This window comes from Camelina sativa, chromosome 14 (assembly GCF_030686135.1).
Source record: "Camelina sativa cultivar CO46 ecotype springtype chromosome 14, ASM3068613v1".
Lineage (NCBI taxonomy): Eukaryota > Viridiplantae > Streptophyta > Magnoliopsida > Brassicales > Brassicaceae > Camelina > Camelina sativa.
This window is the reverse complement of record NC_141893.1, coordinates 6127456-6148302: the sequence shown is the minus strand read 5'-3', so window position 1 is coordinate 6148302 and position 20847 is coordinate 6127456. Positions and strand designations below refer to the sequence as shown.

At 34.3% G+C, this 20847-nt stretch overlaps 4 protein-coding genes and 1 pseudogene across 4 annotated transcripts; 2 read left to right on the top strand and 3 right to left on the bottom strand.

Moving 5' to 3' along the window:
• Positions 1-7099: 7099 nt before the first annotated feature.
• On the bottom strand, positions 7100-7828 carry LOC104740099 (uncharacterized). Its single transcript, XM_010460626.3, has one exon. It carries the CDS (start codon positions 7826-7828, stop codon positions 7244-7246), a length of 585 nt encoding a protein of 194 aa, XP_010458928.1. The 3' UTR covers positions 7100-7243.
• LOC104740098 (binding partner of ACD11 1) lies at positions 7100-9741 on the bottom strand. The gene is made up of 5 exons (XM_010460625.2): positions 9615-9741; positions 9185-9316; positions 9022-9097; positions 8803-8916; positions 7100-8653 (listed from the first exon to the last, which is right to left on the bottom strand). Exons 2-5 carry the CDS (start codon positions 9301-9303, stop codon positions 8228-8230), a joined length of 735 nt encoding a protein of 244 aa, XP_010458927.1. The 5' UTR covers positions 9304-9316; positions 9615-9741; the 3' UTR covers positions 7100-8227.
• Positions 9742-14845: 5104 nt separating this feature from the next.
• LOC104740097 (F-box/kelch-repeat protein SKIP11) lies at positions 14846-17016 on the top strand. The gene has a single exon (XM_010460624.2). It carries the CDS (start codon positions 15484-15486, stop codon positions 16759-16761), a length of 1278 nt encoding a protein of 425 aa, XP_010458926.1. The 5' UTR covers positions 14846-15483; the 3' UTR covers positions 16762-17016.
• Positions 17017-17907: 891 nt separating this feature from the next.
• On the bottom strand, positions 17908-19396 carry LOC104740095 (large ribosomal subunit protein uL16z). The gene is made up of 4 exons (XM_010460623.3): positions 19211-19396; positions 18448-18949; positions 18263-18344; positions 17908-18156 (listed from the first exon to the last, which is right to left on the bottom strand). The coding sequence occupies exons 1-4, from the start codon at positions 19218-19220 to the stop codon at positions 18088-18090; spliced, it is 663 nt and encodes a 220-aa protein (XP_010458925.1). The 5' UTR covers positions 19221-19396; the 3' UTR covers positions 17908-18087.
• Positions 19397-19711: 315 nt separating this feature from the next.
• LOC109128646 (putative F-box protein At1g14315 pseudogene) lies at positions 19712-20846 on the top strand (annotated as a pseudogene).
• Position 20847: the final 1 nt, after the last annotated feature.

The window sequence follows — 20847 nt, the reverse complement described above, 5'->3', positions numbered from 1 at the left end:
AAAATTCTAAATGCAATTAGATTGTCTTGTTAGAAAAACGATGTTTAACAGTTAATACTATTACATCCGGATTCAACTTTAGTGCCCATATAGTTAGGCGAATATGCTAATTTGGTAATGACTTCACCACTTTCGTATATGACCCTCTCTATATATGTTTTAGTTTGTCTACCCTCGTCCGACAATTAGTTAGTTGTTTTAGGAAGTTCATAAGTTTTTTTAGTTAATCATGCATATTATTTTGAGGTTTATGTTGAACAGGAAGTTGTTTTGGCGGGAGGAGAATCAGTGACTCACTGTTTCATTCTGTTCCCTCCACTAATATGTTAATGACTTACTGTACATGGACACCACCCACAATTTCTCAACACTTAAAATCATCATTCCAACAAATAAAACACATACGTAGACACGTAGAGGTGTACATAAACTAGAATGGATGCATAAAAATTAGATTCACGAGCATAACATTGATGTGATCAACGATTTTAACAACTTACATTTACACTTGCATGGGATATTGAGTTACACTTTAATATCTCCACAAATCAATAATGTGGAAAGATAATTTATTATATTCTTATAGATATAATCATTTAGTTCGCTTGCGTAGTTTGACTAATTATCTTTCCAATGTATATACATATAAAGTTTGAACATCTTAAGAAAACAAAATCTAATCATTCTCACAAATTAATAAATTAACAAATGTGTGTGTTATATGGATTATATGTTATGGAGCAAAAGGGTCGGTGGTATGAGAAGGCCCACAAGCAGACACCGATAGAGTTACAAGAAACCAAAAAAGGACTAAAGTCTATGATAAATAATGGAACCCTATGTAAAAGCCTTCCTTTCTACTTCACATTTTACACTACGAACACATTCACTTGTCCTTTTTTTTTTTTTTTTTTTTTCCTTTCTTTTATATAATTTAATCAACGAAGAAGTCTTAGGTCTTTATAATATTCGGTGCCTTTTTAATTTTCTTTTACTAACTTTATCTTCTTCGTCTTTTAATCTTTTTAAAACGGATCACATGAGTTTTATTGGATGTTTAACGAAGAAACAAAATAAAGTTTAATTGGATGTTGATTTTGCTGCTGTTTGAGTACTGTGTCTCGATTCTAAGATGGGACGGGGTTATTTGTCCTCTCGTGTACATAATATTTTATTTATAAAGAGAACGTTTGCAGTAATAAGATTAGTTTGCAGTAATAAGACATATTCAAACAAGAAAAAAGAAAAAAAAAAAGGTTAACAAAGAAGACTTATAGTTAAAACAGATATATAATATATCAATAATTTAATCCGAATGAAACAAGCTGCATGGATTAAAACGTGCTTAGTTATGTTTTTTGGGTGCTTAGTTATGGTTTCCCCCTTTTAACTTATTTTTTCGATCGGAAAGCAATAATTTGTAAGAGAGTCGAGATGAGCAAATCATGTCGTATGTAATTTGAGATAAAACTCTTGTAGATATAATATGTATACACTATATATGTGTTAAGGTTTGGTTTTCGTAAAGATGTTCAAGAGTTAGTTTTTCAAAAGGGGAGAAAGGAAAAGTATTCCCTCCACCACATGGGTCGTTCTCAATTCTTTATGCCATTTTGTGTGGCTTTTTTTGGATCTACTGTGATTGAGAGTGAACATACATCTTCCATCACATCTACAATCTTATTGGATCAATACCTAGCTAATGCTTTTGTACCACCTGTAATCTCTAATACATATAGCTCCCTGATATCCCCCAAACTAATTATGCAGCTTTGCCTACACCTCGTGTAGCCCCAGCTATGAACAAGTCGCTCTTCTTTTTTCATTTTCGAAGAAAAATAAAAGTTAGTTTAGCTTCGTCCAACAATAGACATATATAGACGAGGTAAAGTTTTCATAGTGGCATAGTGCGGTAGTGAACCAACGCATTCAGTTATGTTTATGCCTGGCATGGTCCTATTTTCAAAGGCTTTTCTAAAAGATATGATCAAGTTATATTGGTCTAGGACCAGATCAGGCTGGTGACATCCGCTGCAATTTATAATATATTTTAGACGCTAATTACATCGTTCGATCGGACCATTCCACCACGAAGACCATTTGTAATCAACATATACATCTTCGTTTCCTGATTTAAGCATCACTTAACACTAACGGTTCAACTTTGAATTTCAAATTCTAAACAGTACTAGTTATATAGAAAAAAGGTGAAAAGAGACATAAGTCTCTAATACAAGCAAAGCTATGAAAGTACGCCTAAGTAAGTGACTAATCATTCATGGGTCCATAATATAGCAATAATTCAATTAACTGACTTAATAAACATTGTAATTACTTAAATACTCTATACACAATATTGATTTTCACATCGTGTTGGATTTATATCGACGTGAATTTCGGAGAAATAAGACTGAAACGTATTAATGAAATAGGGTCTAAATAGAAAATGACTGATTGAAATATTTATATTTTTCCAAGGCTATGGCCAACCCTAGTTGGACTTTGCAGCAAATATTTTTGACCAAGTCCGTGACAATATTGCCTTATAATTCGCCAAATACGCAGTAAATTAAATAAATTAATGTGCATAATAGAGTGATATTTTTGTGTACTTTAAAATATATATATTTATATATATATATATATATTTTTTCTTTTTTCTTACGTATCGGTTATATAACTGATGCTAGAGACATATATTTTTGTAGTGTTTGTATTCTAAAGAGTTACATCCTTATCCTCATCATGAAAGCAACACTACAATGTATGGTCTACTTAGCATGCATCTAAAGAAAAAGAATTGAGCAGTGAATTCTCTCTTTTTTTCAACAGTTAATCATCATTTGTTCCAAGTTAATAATATACATGACCATGTACATAGTTTTATATATGGACTCATCAGAATAAAAATGGTACTTATACTAAAATTTCTTTTAGTTCTAATTATAACTAGTATATAGTATGTGACGATCCACAACAAAAGTGGTGACTAAAAATTAATCTCGACAAACATAATCAAAAGATTAATCCATAGATGATCATAATTAATGTAGAAACAAAACAAAACTTAGTATAAACTAGTATAAAATATGTGTTGATGGTGTTAGTTGTTGGAGGGAATGGCCCAATTTCCCAAAGAGATTGATTGTAGTTTTAATGAGCTGAAAACGTTCGTGGGGCTCTCTTTTTCTGATCACATCATGCTCAAGTAGGGAGCGGTCTCCAAATCCTACCACACGACTCCACGTGTCTTTCTCTTCTCTCACCACGTCGCTGCCCATTACATGTAAACCAAACCAAAAATTATTGGGGCTTCAAGAAACCGGAATTTTTTTAAAATAAAAGACTAAAGAAAGAGTAAGAGATTTTCTATGTAATGCATGCAAATTGAAATACAATTAAATCCAAAAAAAAGAGAGATATTTTTACGTACAAAGCTCCATACTCGTGAAGTCGTGATTATTCGAACTCACTCTTCGTAAACGATTTACTTTTGGATTTACGTTGATGATATCTCTCTTCCTGTTTCGTTAGTCTAATGGTCATGTACCATTTTGAACTTCACTTATAGTAGGAATTCGAACTCACTTGTTTTGTGGTAACTTAATGAGGATTTAACCATTTTAAGTCAGTTAATTTTGTCACGTATAAAACTTACTTAAATACAGTAGACTTTTACTTCAAGTAACAGTAAAAACAAAACTAGGTCGTATTTTATAATGCAGTAATGTATATCTTTTGACCAATTCCTAGTCTAACGAAAAAAATATAAAATTTTAATCTGTACACTTTTATATACAGAATTAGGCCGTGCTCGTGGATTTGGGTATCATTCGGCTCTCTCATCATCACTATAAGTTGCCTTTTATATCGTTAATTCGCCACAACGTATGGAACTCAATATTTTATATAACAAAAGTGTAGATTCATTTGGTTTGAGAAGACTCAACTCCACCTCTTGGGTTATATATAGACTTCTAGACAAGGCATAGGATAAGAGCTAGGGGAAGGCAATATGACATTGTAAATATATATATATATATATATATATATATATATTTTTTTTTTTTTTTGATCAAACGACATTGTAAATATTTAAAATTTGAAAAATTCAATATCCGATCGAATATCTGAATGTCAGCGGATTTTTTAATATCTGAAACATGTATAGATAAATCCGTTAAAAATACGCTTATATGCGCCTAAGCTTGGGATTCCTACAAAGCGTGGGGCATATCGCTACATATTGGAGCCAGCTTTTCTAAACCCCTAAAACCATTCATTCTTCTTCTTTTGAAATACTTTCTTCATATACCTACGACTCTATACAAGGCTATACACCTAAAAGCTCTTATAGGAATCCAATGTCCATCTTAATTTTACTTAGTCCTCCGTAATCATAATTTTATCGTTTTTTTTTGGGTAACAATGTGAAGATTTTTATCTTTTGGTTAAGGTGCCCTTTGATCATCAGATTCCTTTTTGATTTACTAACCTTTTCATTTTTTATTTTGGCTTTAAACTAAAATTTCTTATCTTTTCGATATATCACTCTAATTTCTTTGCATGGCTTTAATATACGTACGTTTAATATGTTTTGTTAAAGTTAGCATATATATAGATTCTTTTTCTGAAATTCGTTCAAAATGGTCTATATAAATCTCTAGAGATTTTTCAATGTTTTTTTTTCTATGAGGAGGAAAAAAAGAGAGGAGGGTGTAAGAAAGAAGACATTCTTACACAATTTAAGGATACTTGTTAGCCTGGCATTTGACTGAACTTCTACTATGCGCCGCCCTTTTCTGTGTTTATGTTTATATTAAAAAGACTGACCAATTCAGAATTAACCACTTTCCTTTTTGAGACAAAGCTAATAGTATATTATAGTTTCTTTTTCTTTTTAGGCTGTCATTAAAGTATAAGTTAACATCCAAAGAATTCAGCTTGTAATTGTTTAGAAAATATTTACCATACGAATATACGATCCTCATTATTTTAGATATCTCGTAAATGTGCTCATGGCTGCATGCATCTAATTCAGAGACACGTATGACGTATATGAACGTATGCAATACGCGTACTTGTTTACACGTGTAGAAATGGAAAAAAAAAAAAAAGATGCGCACGTACATGTATGAGTATGTGCACATTTGTGCCCATGCTGCCATGCATGTGAATCAATGTGACATAAAGCTTTGAGGACAAAGAGAGGAATCTGAATTCTGCAAAATGTTCTTTTTAATTGAAAGTTGAGAGAGTGGATAGAGAGCCATCTAATCTTTACAGTGCATATTTATGCTTTATGCAACTTCTATGAATTCCCATCGCGAAACCAACTTTTAACACTAAATATTTGAAAGCAATGTCATTCATAATTAGGAATTTTCACAACAGTAGTTAATAAAATAATTAATGAAAACAAGAATATTATGGTCAAAATTGGGAAATGGGGAAGACTACCTAAGATTTGATGAGAATGTGTCAGTAGGCAATAGCTTTTAAAAGGCCTCTCTCCTTGTTATACTCATCAACATTCTCATACGAAACTATTAATTGTATATTCATTTATTTTCGATTCTTCTAATAATTCTCTAACAAATTTAAATGGAATCCAATGGAGATGTAAATGGTCAAATTTAACAGAGATATGGACCATATGGTCAACAAGGCATCTGCATAACCATATTTCCTTCTTATTAATTTTTGTGTTTTATTAAAATTAAATGACTAACAAAGGAAGCTATTGAATATGCAATACGCGAATGCAGAAATTGTTGGGGTTAGAAAGCCCAAGTCAAGTCCCTTCCGTTTTGGGCTGAGATGGCAAAGTCCGCACAAATTTTTTATTGGGCTCCTTCCCAAAAGGCCTCGTACTAAGTAGGTTTGGACTTAACTTATATATTAGAAACATTTTTTCTAATCTTCTGATGTGGGACGTTGATTTGAACCCAACAATACTCCCCCTCAAACCAAGAACCACGAACCTTAGGTCTCCCCTTCAGCGAAATCTTGTCACCATTGGCTCGGTGTTTCTTTATTCGCAAAGTACCCTTCTTATCGTGTCACATTGAGAGGCTTTTCCCATACCAATCATTAAGCCCATACCCACTTCTTAGGTCCATTTATTTCAACCTAGGCTCTGCTACCAATTGTTAAAAACACAAGATATAAAAAGCAATTGATATCATGTTAAATTTGGGCTTATCTTGGACTTCTAACTAAAAATCAATTGGCAATTAGTAGATTGACCCTAACCATTTATATATTAATGATAATCCCTTCAAACCAAGGACTACATGTGAGATATTAACATACCTTCTCGAGATGATAACTCCATCTCGAACCGATCCCACTTGGACCGACAATAAACCCCTTCGTGGTCTCCATTATTCGGGTTAACAAGAGCCATGTCTGTATCCACTATTCTAGGTCCACCAGGATTTTAACCTTGGGCTCTGATACCATGTGTTGGGCTTTATAAGCCCAAGTCAAGTCCCTATTAGCATGATATTATCCGTTTTGGGCCGAGATGGCAAAGCCCGCACGGATTTCTTATTGGGCTCCTTCCCAAAAGACCTCATACTAGATTTGGACTTCACTTATATATTAGAAACGTCTTTTCTAATCTTCTGATGTGGGACGTTGATTTGAACCCAACTGTAAAATATTGTTTATATTATAAACTTTTGTTTCGCATAGACTAGACGCTTTAAAATTTAAAGATTGATTTGCTTATGATGATTTTGGTTATTAGAAAAGTAAAAATAAACAGTGGTTGGTGATGTTGGACTGGACTACACGAACAAGAACATCTTTGGGCCGTTTTTCCGAATTATATTATGTTTCTACGATATTAGCACTGCGCCGTCTGAAACTATCAAATGGTTGACTACGCTGATTTCGGTTGAGTTGTTTGTGAATGGATACTAATGAATTTGAACCATCACGTGTACTTACCTATAGCATGATCCATGCCGTTTCACTTATCTACAAGAAGACAACTCGTCGTTTCCATAGATTCTAACATCACGCCGTTGCAGTTATCTAAAGAATATTACTTGTCGTTTCAATAGATTCCAACATCACAGCAGTTTCCATATTGCAGAGTTAAAAAACATCTTTGTAAACACAAATGATCGACATCGAAATGATTCAATATACATATACTATTTTGAAGAAACAAAACACAGTCGAGCGAATTAAAATTTGCTTTGCACAGAACAGAGTAATTTTGAGAAAACCATCAAAAGCCTTTGGCGCCAGATTCTTTAAGAACAGCAGGTTGATCAGCCATAGATAAACAGTACTTAGCAATCTCTCTAAACTTAGGAACGCTTCTCAAATCCACTTTTGTCCCATCTCTCAAAGTGATGATGATGTCACCCCATTCTCCTATGAACCTCGGCACAACTTGAACGTCCTTGATCACTTTGTACGAGAAATCGCTCCTGTCTTCTCCCGTGAGTCCCGAGATCACCGTCACGCGGAGGTTTGTGAACCTGTAACGGAGGTTAAAGGCTCGAGACACCGCGGCTAAGGTTAGTGGGAGCCAGAGGATGGTCAGGCCAAGGATGAGATTAGCCAATAGATCACCGTAATGAGCTCCTCCGTCGAAGTAGATGGTTTCTTTCTTCACCGGTTTGGAATTGGAAGAGACGGCGGAGGCAGAGGAGGAAGCTAGTAGCAATCTTTGGATTTTTCTTTGTGGTAATTTGCTGGAGGGAGACAATGAAGAAGCAGGGAAGGAGAATGTTGTAGAGAGGAGGAGGGGTTTGCGGATGACGGAGGTTACGGCGGTTGATGGCGGAATTGAGGAAGAAGCTGCCATGAGAGAACGATTTGGAGAGTGATTGTTGAGATTGGAGGGTAAGGAGATGATGACTACTCTGTTTTTTTTGGATTCGATGTTTGGCACACAATGTACCACGTCGCGTAAGCTCTATGGAGAGCAAGTCTATCCAAATATTGAATCAATATCAACCGTAGATATCAGAAGCATATCATGCTACTAATTAAGCTGATTAAAGAATGAAATTAAACTTTTAGTGTATAAGATGTAGTAGGTAATGCGAATGTGTTATGTGTATACATTGTCTAGGATTCGTTATGATAAAATCTAATGCCACCTATACTTTCATAAGCTAGTAGTGTTATTCATGATCAGCTCTTCATCATATAATAATATTCACAAGACGGATACGGTTCTGATTTGGTCCTCTCTCTATAGTCACTGCCTGGAGCCGTGGTTACCGAGATCAGATGCAGCTTTAGCAGCTCGCTCCAACGCACCAGAAAGCCAAAGAGCTCCGTTTGAGAAGTAACTGCTATTGACGACACTAGTTGCAGCCGCTGCTGCGGTTCTCCCTGTGGCAGAGATGGCTGATTTAGCTGTGTCTGAAACATGGTACCTTTGGTCGGTCATTCTTACAGCTTCAAGTCCGATAAAGATTTTGTCAGTGAGACCAATCCTCTGCTCTAGTTGGGAGACTCTAGCCATCGCTGCAGCTGATACGCCGTGGGATTCGTCAAAGGTTTTAGCTTTGCTTAGAGCGTCTTTGCCTAGCACGAATCCTGTGGCAAGCACTGTTTTCACCACTTCTTGAGCTTTAGTCACTGCTTCTCCAGCGTTGAAATCTCCTCGTTGAGCATGAGGCTACCATGATTGAAGAAAGAATGAGCTTTAGATATGAGACCAAAACATCAAACTTTCAACACATAAAGACTACTGAACAAGTGATTGTAAGATTCTACTATTTAACAAAACATAGAAAGATCAAAATGTGTAAAAAGAGAGATTCATACATGTGAGTATGATTCATCTTCAAAACCCCGGGGAGTCGCATTCCAGAAATCGAACTCTTCGTGATGTTGTCCCCAACGAGTTATGCAAACACGCTGATCCAATATCGTTGCGCCCTGAAGATATCGAGAATTCCAAAGGACTGAGTTATCCATCATGCTCAAGAGACACTTCCCAAAAAAAGAAAGAAAAAAAGTGAATCAAATCAAAATAACACTTACACTGAGTAAAACAGCAGTTTCTTGAGAATAAGAATCCCTGAACATCACATAAGCAGTACATGCTTGCTCACCTGACCTGGTCTCATTAACAACATTACAAAGTTTCTCTTTTGAATCCATAATATGTATCAATTTTTTCTGGAAGTAAAGGTTTGTTTTTTACCTGACAATATCAATATATTCGATTGTACCAGAGAAAGAGAAGAAATCAATAAGGTCTTTCTCAGTAACAGATGGAGATAACCCAGTCACTTCAACACCATATCCAACTTGATGATCCATCTTTGCTCAACAGCTGTAAAAAAAAAAAAAAAAAAAAAAAATTAAAGAAACCCTAAAATATCTCAACATAACCTAATTCGACAGATTCATCACTTCCAGACGAAATCGAAACTCATAAAGATTATGAATATACTCTTCCCGATCTCTACCTCATACCAATCTTAGCTTTACATGATTTTTTGAAATTTCAATCGAAACTTGAACAAGAACGGATTGCAAATTGCATCAAGAACACCAAAATCGTTGATTCACACATCATATTACTACAGATCTACAGAAGAACTTCAAAGCAATCGAAGGATCGAAGTTACCTGTTGCTGTTGACCAACCACACACAACACACAGAGAAGCTTGAAAGAGAGACAAAGGTGATGATGATGTGAGTGGGGAAAGGTTTTAAGTTTTTTAAGTCTTACCTTTTCAGCGAATGAAACAGACGCAATTTCAAAAGTATAAACCGACGTCGTATGGTAGTTCAGTATTGGGCCGTTAATATTATGAGTGAGCCCATAATGTAAAACGATTCTAAATATATAAATATTCCTGCATACAAGGCCCAATATTCACAAATTACAAATTATTTTCTAAAACATTTTTGAAAGGGGCTTTCAACATTTTTTTTTATGATTATACTTTCTTGATTTTTTTAAGGGCAATTCATCCGATGTTAATTATTTCAAGAAACTAATTAGAATAATAATTTATTGTTTCTACAAGAAGAAAAAATCTATAGATAGACGATTCTAACATTCTAGAACCATTTAATTTTTTAATATATGTTTGTACTGTGTTACATACGCATGTTTGATAAATAGTAAATATTATCTATCCAACCGTCCAAAGTCCAAACACAAACAGGTAAATACGTTTTTTTTCTCCGTGATAACTTCAAAAAAAATTTTTTTAAAAAAATCTCTTAAAGAGACATATTGACAAAAAGAGAAAAAGAAAAGGGACGTGTGCCTAACAAATGTTTGATGTATTGGTAAAAAAACGCAAAGAACATTATTATAATAATTATTATTCTTTTGCAATATGAGCCGTTGGCGAAACCAATACTTACGTCTCTCTTTCTCCATCTCTCATTGTCTCTTCCTACTTCTCTCCACGGCCACGTGTGTATCAAAAACTTCACATCGATCTAATTTAAGTATCTCAAAATTTTATGTGTGGTTCATCTTTTGTATCTTCTGACTCTGTTGGCAGTGTTCCTATGTATTTTTCACGAAAAACAACAATTCACTGTTAGAAATATGTCTTCTTTACATCTTTATAGTTTCATACTTTCATTTTCCATTGCTTACCAAAATTATACCTATACTGAACAACGATAAGGGGCTACTACTATAAATAGCTTTGGAAGCTCAAGCATGTGGATTATGGAACATTGAATTAATACGTCTATATAAATAATAAGACCAGTATATTTAGCAAAAGTAAATACTTTATAAGTGTTTTAAATTACAAGGAATAGTTGAGTATTGTTCCAAGTCCAAGATGAACCATTATCTTCACCATATATATATGATGTAAGAAATTAAAATAAAGGTTGACCATTGACTAAAGTATCTATTGTTCTACAGCTATATGTTAGACGCTTTGATTCGGATTGGAATTTCATAATGAATATTAAAGAAAAGATTTTGATATTGAGTTGACGTCAATTCGAAAATCTACAAAGACTACAACGTGTTTATCAAAACTCACCTAATTTTCTTAAGTCACAATTTTTCTGTTTGTCTTAAATTGACTCGATTTTTAGTCGATTCAAACATCACATTCCAAGTTGATATCTCCCATTTTTCCTCTATTGTTAATAATGTTTATTTCGTTTGAAAGCTTTTTTTGATATGTGATTCTCAGTGTCTTTCTATGCGCGTTTAACCGATGATAATCTTTGTCATTATTGTTTCACAAAAACATAAAATACCTTTGCCAACAAAACTGAAAGAAACCTCTGGTTTTTTTTGGGTTCATTCAATTCCCCCCACACCAAAAACTAAAACGACCGACCAAACCTAATTATTATTGGATGTTGTTAATCATGGATTGTTCTCTTCTCTCGGTATTAACCTGATGGGCAGCATAAACCATAAACCATAAACCATAAACCATAAACCATAAACCAATAACCAAAACCAAACACAAAATGGTTTAATAAGATGAAACATGTGTTGCTTTATCTTTAACAAATAAAAAATAAAAAAATAGTGTATTGCTTAGACGATATGCCGTATTTTATATCATCCATATACAGAAAAGTTTAGAAAAGTAGATGTAATTAGTTAGATACTTCAAAATCTATTAAATCTTCTAAGTTTCTTACGAAGAGCACGTGTTGAAATTAGTCGTTGACTTGAATGACAAGGTATTGTCAAAAGAGGGGAAAAAAGAAGAAGAAGTAAAGGTATTAGGAGCCACCACGTTATCTCCGACGGATAATTCTAAACAATTAGCTGGTATAACAACAATATGATACACATATTACTTTTTCGATTTTTTTTCCTTTCTGGTAAAGAGAAGAAAATATTGTAATGTGTTTGTGGCAACTTGGCTTTGTAATGATAAATTTTCAACCTAATATTTTTGTTGGCGATTTTTGTCTTTTTCCTCAATTGTGAATACAGAGATGTTAGCGTGGGCTGTCACGCATCTGATGATGGCTCGTCAAGTTAATATTGTTAATCAGTCGCATGAGAAGGCAATATTAACTATTCAAAAAATGGATACAAACAAAATGTTGGTGTTGTTTCTCTTTAGCAAATCTTTCTACCCTTGGTATATATGTAACATTAATATGTAGAATCTAAATAACACTTTTACTTTAGGAATGTAATCATCAATTAAGACACTAGTTAACTTAAGAGAGATTAATGTGGAAAGAAAAGGAATGTGTGAACACACAGTATAAACAGATCACGTGGACAGCTCTTAGGATTTCACTTTCAGACACAAGTCACTAAAGATACGCCCAAGAAAAACAGTCACCTATTCGATAATTTTAGTAGAAAATCCAAAAGCAACAAAAATAAAAATAATAAAAAAAAATCTTTTCCCCTACCGATACTCATGATTCATTGAAAACGAAAAGAAAGAAATAGAAAAAGTTAACCATATGAAAATAGAAATAATCCATTGGGATATCAATTCGTTTTTAAGGTTATATGCATTTCTGCGTGTACATCAAAATAACGTTGATAAGTTACATACTTTAAAACTCATATTGTTGACCATTGACTCCCAAGTTTTACAAATCTAGAGATTTTTATTAAAAATAAATCCACAAACTTTATCTAATTTTTTTTTGGGACCAACTAAAAAACTTTATCTACATTTATATTCCGAAATAATTATTACAATATCCTAATTAAATGTCCCAACGATTAAATTTATAACTTATAGAGTAGTATATAAAATATGAGATCTTAGATCTCTTCTATACGACGTCGAACTCAAAGAATCTATCTGTATTCTTTTTCATCGCATATTAAATTTTATTAAAGGGTTTTAGTTCATAAACTTTGGAAACCTTGTTGACGTGTATACCATTTTTTTTTTTTCATTTTTAGTCAACCAAATACCATAAATTATACTTATAAGTTATAACCCATGTCTTAAGAATATAAACAAATTCAAAAATTAAGAGAAAACCGGTTAAAAAGATATGCAAATTAATTATTTGATTAGATTAGTCTTACACAAACTCTTGCGAGTGGTAAAAGCACTTTGCTACCGTCCAAAATAAGATGGCTCTCACACGTGGCAATTGATGAGTGGATTACAGCTGCCAAGATGCAACTCGCATTAAATTTATAATAATCCTTTAGTTGCACGCTATTAATCTTTCGGCGCGACTTAAGCTTCTTCGATTTATAAAGTTTATAATCGAATGGGTAAATTACACTATAAAGGTAATTATGGTACGATGCGATGCGACCTTTAACTAAAAATATATGGAATATTTTTTCTATATGTTTTATCAAAACAAAAAGAAAAAAGATCTTTACATATTTTAGCTTCGATAAATGTACATATCTAAGGTAATTTATGAGTACGAAATTGCTTGTTTTTAAACCCCGCTAAGAGGAGTAATGACCATCTCTTATACAAAAACTGAAAAACATGTTTAAACAAGTGCATGCTTGTAATAAAAAATATCGGAAGGGCATAGAATACGATGCTCATGCACGCACGCACATGTCAATCTGATAGCTTCCAAAGATAGACAGTAGACCATTTTTTACAATTAAACGATACTAAGATCATTGTTACATTTCTAGAAAAGCGTCAGTCCATCCATATAAAAAAAAATCACTAAGATCACGGAGAATAACCCACTGTTAATCAGGAAGTTATCGTTATCATTATCAAAAATAATATATATATATATATATTTTTTTTTTTTAAAGTTGAGGCTAATTGTCAATCAATCTCTCTCAATCTCTCATGGCTTTGAAAATGTCCATCAACTGAATAAAACACACACGTCTAAGAAAACGGACAGTATTATACTATTATATATTCTTGATGAGGTAAAAGAAGAGCCCACCCTCCTCACCCACCACCACATCAGTTTTAATATTTATGGTCAACGGATCAACGCCAACCACATAAGTAATGCAGTAATCTCGGTAATATAGTTCACTAGTAATACTAATTAACAATACAGTACTAGTATTAAAATTAAGAATACACTAATATCATGATTTATGGGCACAAAAAAAAAAAAATATACCACGTGCGTGAACACGTGCTCTGTGAACCTAGATCACTTTTGTCGACAGCTTTCTCGTATTCCTAATCTATCTATCTCTGTTCAGCTTACTCAGAGATGAACGAGAGAGAACATACATACTCTCTTTTCCCGAACAGTTTTTAACTGAAAAATGTTGTTATATTCCAAAAACAGAAAATTCAAAGTATTCTATTCCATTTGAAAAAAGTACTTTTTATTCGTTACCCCTAAAATATATATATATATATATATATATTGGTGGAAAAATGCATATAGGTCTTTATTTTGTCCTCCTCCAATACATTCCCACTAAATTATAGTATATTCCATTAACACAATTTCAAACCATATATATATATCTGGCCTATGAATATGATAGTTTCTATACCCTTAAGTGTTAGTAGAAAATCAGAAGGGAAAAAAAAATGTGACGTACATAGAAGTTTTTTTAACTACAAAGCAAAAATTTAACATCCTTTGACCAAAAAAAAAAAAAAAAACAGGTAAAAAGGTACTGAAACTTTTAGGAACATTTATAACGCTTTGAAAACACACTAGAAAACAAAACAAAAAGAAACAGATTGATTTTTTCTTTGATTTTTCAAATACGTTTATTTTAGACTTAAAAATATTTCCTTTTTATGAATAAATCTTATCTTGAATACAAAAAAATTTAAGACTCCGCACGTCATGTTATAAAAAAGAGAATAAAAAACCTCTAACAAATATTACTACATTTTAGTTAAATTAATTAATTAATTTTCCATTTGCTTTTTAAACCCGATTAAAAAAAAAAAAAGAATAAACAGGGGAGAGAGAGGGAGAGAGACTTTAAACTTTGAGCCCTCCTGAGACACAGAGAGAGAGAGAGATTAAACTCGTTAACGAACGCTTCAGTCCAATTCGCAGAGAGAGAGAGTTGTTTCCTAGAGATAACTCCATTTTCAAATTTCTAATTTTTTTTTTTTTCGTTAATCCAAATCGGTAAGTACCTTTCTTTTGTTCTTATTACTAATTAGTACTATATAATAATAATAATCTCTTGTAATTCTCTTTCGTTGGTTCCTCTTTATAGATTCTCCATTTTACTTTCTTTCCTCTTCCTTCTTCCTTCTCCGTCGAGGAATCATATTCAGATCAGTTTTTTTCATTTTTGTTTTTTTCAGTTTTTTTTTTTTTCTTTCTAATTTGAAATCTGAAGATCTGACTTTTGATGTTTTCATAAAGAAACATTTCTTTTTTCTTTTGGTTGTTGTTTGTTGTTCTTCTGAATCAATCCATTTGGACGATCTAATCTCGAAAATGAGAATACTCTGAATCGTCCTCTCTGTTTGATTGATTGATTGTTTTTTTTTTTTGAGATTTCTCATAAAGTCTCTCTCTTTTTTTATACTTTTTCTTTTGTTGTGTTTGGTTTTGTACCATCGGAATCTGTACCGGAGAAGATGGTAGAAGATCGGAAGTTTTTGATATCAACAAGGGTCTTCTCAAGTTCTCGTCTTTCTGAATCCATGTGGCCTTCTTACATGTTTCCACAATCAGAAGAAGAAGATTCCTCTGACTCTACTAATCTCATCAATCGCAAAAGAGCATTTGATGATGATGTTCATGACCACCTCAGACAGAGCAAGTCTCTCAGATTGATTGGATTGTCTTCTGTTAACGATGACGATTCTTTTATCAACGATATCGGCAGGGACAATTCCATCAGCTGTTTGATCCGTTGCTCAAGGTCTGGCTACGGCTCCATTGCTTCCTTGAACCGTAGTTTCCGGTCTCTCGTGAAGTCCGGAGAGATCTACAGACTCAGGAAACAAAACCAGATCGTTGAACATTGGGTTTACTTCTCTTGTCAGCTCTTGGAATGGGTTGCTTTCAACCCTGTTGAAAGAAGATGGATGAATCTTCCAACTATGCCTTCAGGTGTTACCTTCATGTGTGCCGATAAAGAATCCTTAGCTGTTGGCACTGACTTGCTTGTGTTAGGCAAAGATGATTACTCCTCTCACGTTATATACAGATACAGTCTTTTGAACAACTCTTGGTCGTCTGGTATGAGGATGAACTCGCCGAGGTGTTTGTTTGGCTCCGCGAGTTTAGGAGAGGTCGCTATCTTCGCTGGTGGGTGTGACTCTCTCGGAAAAATCAGTGATTCCGCTGAGATGTATAACTCGGAGCTTCAGACTTGGACTTCGCTTCCGAAGATGAACAAACCGAGGAAGATGTGTTCGGGTGTTTTCATGGATGGGAAGTTCTATGTGATCGGTGGAATTGGCGGGAACGACTCTAAAGTGCTTACTTGCGGTGAGGAGTTTGATTTAGAGACGAAGAAATGGACTGAGATCCCGGAAATGTCGCCTCCGAGGAGCCGGGAGATGCCAGCAGCAGCGGAGGCGCCGCCTCTTGTTGCGGTTGTGAAGAATCAGCTGTATGCAGCGGATCATGCTGACATGGAAGTGAGGAAGTATGATAAAGAGAGTAAGAAATGGTTTACGTTAGGGAGATTGCCCGAAAGAGCTGACTCGGTTAACGGTTGGGGATTAGCGTTTAGAGCTTGCGGTGAGCGGTTAATTGTGATTGGTGGACCTAAGAGTTCAGGTGGAGGGTACATTGAGTTGAATTCTTGGATACCAAAGAGTGATCGGAGTCCACCTGTATGGACATTGCTCGATAGGAAACATTCTTCGAATTTCGTATACAATTGCGCCGTGATGGGTTGCTGATATTTTAAAGGTTTTTTCAACAAATAATTTTTATGATTCTCCTGCTTGTTTGGAGATGTCCAAAGTTACAGTATTTTTTATCTTTTCTTTTCTTATTTATTTTGGTTATAAAAGAAATTTATTTCAATTCAATTGGATACTCTTTGGTGGTATTGTAAGATTTTTGGAAAGAACAGAAGAAACATATATTTTTTTTGTTGTAATAAGTTTAATGGAGAAAGTTCAGAATCAATATTATTTTTTTCAGTTGTGTCATAAGTTGTTGAATTTGTTTTCTAAATAATAAAGTTTTGGTCATTTCTTTTAAATGTTGGCAAAGAGAATATACAGTATCTGTGCTTTGCGTTTCTCCTCTCAATCCCATATAAAAGAGAAGAAAAAGAGCATTTAAATCTTCTTATAATATAGTTGTAGTTTGCAAGAAATCTTGATCTTTTACTTGCAAGTAATTCCCATAACTTTTTCAACATTCTCTTTCCTTTTCTTTTGGTTCTCTCTGTTTTGGGATTTTTGCTTCTTTCTTCAGAAAATGGTTGCAATAAATTCTTTGAAATGTAAAGTAAAAAAAAAAAAAAACACAACAAAGAAGGGAATTAAACATGAAAATGGCAGTTTGAATCTGATTTTGACGTGTAGGTCTCTGTCGTTTTCTTCTGGATCACTCAGCCTTTTATGATTTTCATGAGATAGTAAGATCATAAATATTAAAAAGGACAACCACCTAAGCTTTAGCTAGTTTCAATCTATTTATCTGTTATGCATACTAAATAAAGAGATCAAACAAAAATGGAGAAGAATCATCCAACCACCCATGACCCATCTCTCTATTTTAAAACTTCAATGATCTTACATAGAAAGCTATCATCCCGTTTCAAATTAACAGTCGTTTTGAAACCATGTAAAAATGTTAAATGAACCGTCTCCATTAATAAAATAAAATAAGGCTTTTAGAAATTATTATGCCTTGGAGAATCAAACTACGTTAACATTCAAAGTTTTAACCATCTCTGATCATTTATCCATCAAGCATACAAATTCTACTTTGTGTACTGCTTCAGTTAAAAGAAGAGGGAGGATTTCGTATATCAGATCACAAAAGCCAACAACAAAACTTGCAAAAGGTCACAAAACATGCAAAAGACGGTCGATACCAAAGGAGCAAATATCATTTCAAAGATTAAACAAAAGAGTCACAAAACATTCAGAATACTGTTGTGTCCAACTACGAAACTTAAACAACGCCAGAGATATAAAGATAAGCAAAAAGTTTCAGACTGATTATACTTCTTCTTCACCGGAATGAGAAGACATCAGTTCTAACACTCTTCAATAGTGGGCTGGCAAAAAGGCACTTCCTGGCTGACGGTTAGCCAAAGGTCCATGGCATGAGAGGAACTGCAAAAGAAACCAAATCATTGTTCAATTCAGGCTCCAATAATGACAATTACTATTACTACAACCCAAGAATCAAAGAGTGCTATAATTTGATGATAAACAATACCTTAGCGTTGACACCATCAGGAACAACACGCTTCTCTTGCCTCAACTTAGTGAAGTCAGCCCTGTTAAACTTGGTGAATCCCCTGAAATAAAATAAAAATGTCACAACACTTAATGAGTTAGCTATGCTCGTAACCACAAAACAGTGAAAACAAAAAACTAAAAGGAGAAATCTTGAAACATTACCATTTCCTGCTGACAATAATCTTTTGACGACCAGGGAACTTGAACTTAGCACGACGAAGAGCCTCTTGAGCATGGTGACCATGGGCATCCTTGCAACGAACAGACAAAAGAACCTGTCCAATAGCAACACGAGCACAAGTACCCAAAGCTTTACCAAAAGCACCCCTCATACCAGTCTGGAGCCTATCAGCTCCGGCACACGAAAGCATCTTGTTAATCCTGAGAACATGGAAAGGATGAACCCTAATCCTCAAATGGAACGCATCCTTTCCAGCAGACTTGACCATGTACTTGTTGCAAGCAATACGGGCAGCTTCAAGAGCTTCACTGGAGACATTCTCCTTCTCCCACGACACCAAATGGACACAGAATGGGAACTCGTCGACACCTTTCCTCTTCATACCAACGTCATAGATCCTGATCTTTGGATCTGGCACACCACGACAGTAGCGAGACTTCGGGTATGGCTTACCCTTGATCTGACGGTAACACCTCGCAGGTCCTACAAAACAAGATTCAGATTTTTTTTTAGCTCGAGGACACAAATCTATACAGCTCAAATCTATGATTCATCTACTCACATCAACCAAACCTAATCGATCAAATCGTATCAACAGGGAGATTTAAACCTAATCATTTCTACGATGAATAGCAAAAATCAAATGAAGAATCCTCAAAATCGCACAAAAGGGGGAACATCTGGTTAGATTAGACGAAGAAAGAAACCCTAAACGAGAATATAAGAGAGATCGAGAAAACTAACTTCTTCCCATGGCGTCTCTCTTTTTTCTTTTGGTTCTTTTTCTCCTTCCTAAGCCGAAAAGCGCGGCTGCTTCACGAAAAAACAGATAACCTAGAAAAATGACTTCAATTTATAGATCCGATCTTTTTTCTAGGTCAACAAGTAGCTACTGTGTTTAACCAATGGGCTTTATCTAAAGCCCATTATATATAAAAGAGATTTGTTAGGGCCCATATATTGATTTAGCTCTGTATATATGTTAAAAAATAATTAATTCTTGATTTACAGATTATAATATATTTTTGTTTGTGTTTAATACGATTTGTTTAAATAAAAATATTCTCGTTAATCGTCTCCTATTCGAGATTTGATTATGTTGATGAAATCCTATATTATCTTCTTGAAATTTTAAATTTTATATATATATACATATTTTTTTTTGTCGTCTATATATAATCACTAAAAGTTATAAATAAGATCAATAATAATAACACAGAACAAAAGCGACAGAGAAACTAATTAATGGAATTGCTTCCACACGATGCCGTAGAGAGAATTCTAGAGAGAGTTCCGGTGAAGTCTCTGCTCAGATTCAAATCTGTTTCGAAACAATGGAAATTCACAATAGAGTCTCAATATTTCCAGAAGAGACAGTTGACCTTTGGCTTGAAACCAGTAGGAGATGATGATGATATATATGTTCTTTTGGTGTCCACTGAGCTGAAGACAGTGGTATTGTCTCATGATGATCGTCGTTGTCTTGTTGTTGCTTCTGCTCCAAGGAATTTGGTATTGGAATCATCATCAACATATTTTTTAGGCCGCTGCCATGATAGCTGCGACGGTCTTCTTTGTCTCCATTCATACCTCAGATCAACAAATTGTGTTCAATCCCACCACTCGATGGCATCGAAGTTTCCCTCTCTCAAGGTTGCAACAACTCAGTCTTGAGAGGATTATGAGAAGAGAGAGTAATCTATCTTCATACCCTCAGTTTGGATTCGGCAAAGACAAAATCAATGGTACATACAAACCGGTTAGGTTATGTAACTCTGCCTAGAAAACGCTACTACATGTGAAGTCTTCGATTTTAGCACCAACGCTTGGAGTTACATTACTCCTTCTTCTCCTTATCGGATTATTGCTTCCACGTATCCTCTGTATTTAAATGGATCGCTTTATTGGTTAACCGAGGAGAAAGAACAAAAGTTTTATCTTTAGATCTTCATACTGAAACTTTTCAAATCATCTCTAAACTTCCTTCTGCGGACGCAACTCTCGAAACAATCATCATATGCAACCTGAACAACCGCTTGTGCGTATCGATTTATAATCCGACCGAACAAGCGATATGGTCGTTCAATTCAGAGACCAAGACTTGGGAACCCATATATTCGATAGTGAGTGGTCTTACTCCTTTATTTCCACTAGCAATCCTGGAGAAGAACAAGCTTCTTTCTTCTGCTGTATATGGTACACGACTGTTCATGTATGATCCCACAACCAAATCTCTTGATTCCGTTTTCAAAGACGGCCCTTCACTTGGATTTCTGGTTTGTTATGTCAAGAGTTTAATCTCTATTTTGTAATTTGTTTTCAACATTTTCTTCCTTTTTTATGCTTCCCGTGATACATCAATCTGATCAAAATTACAAGAT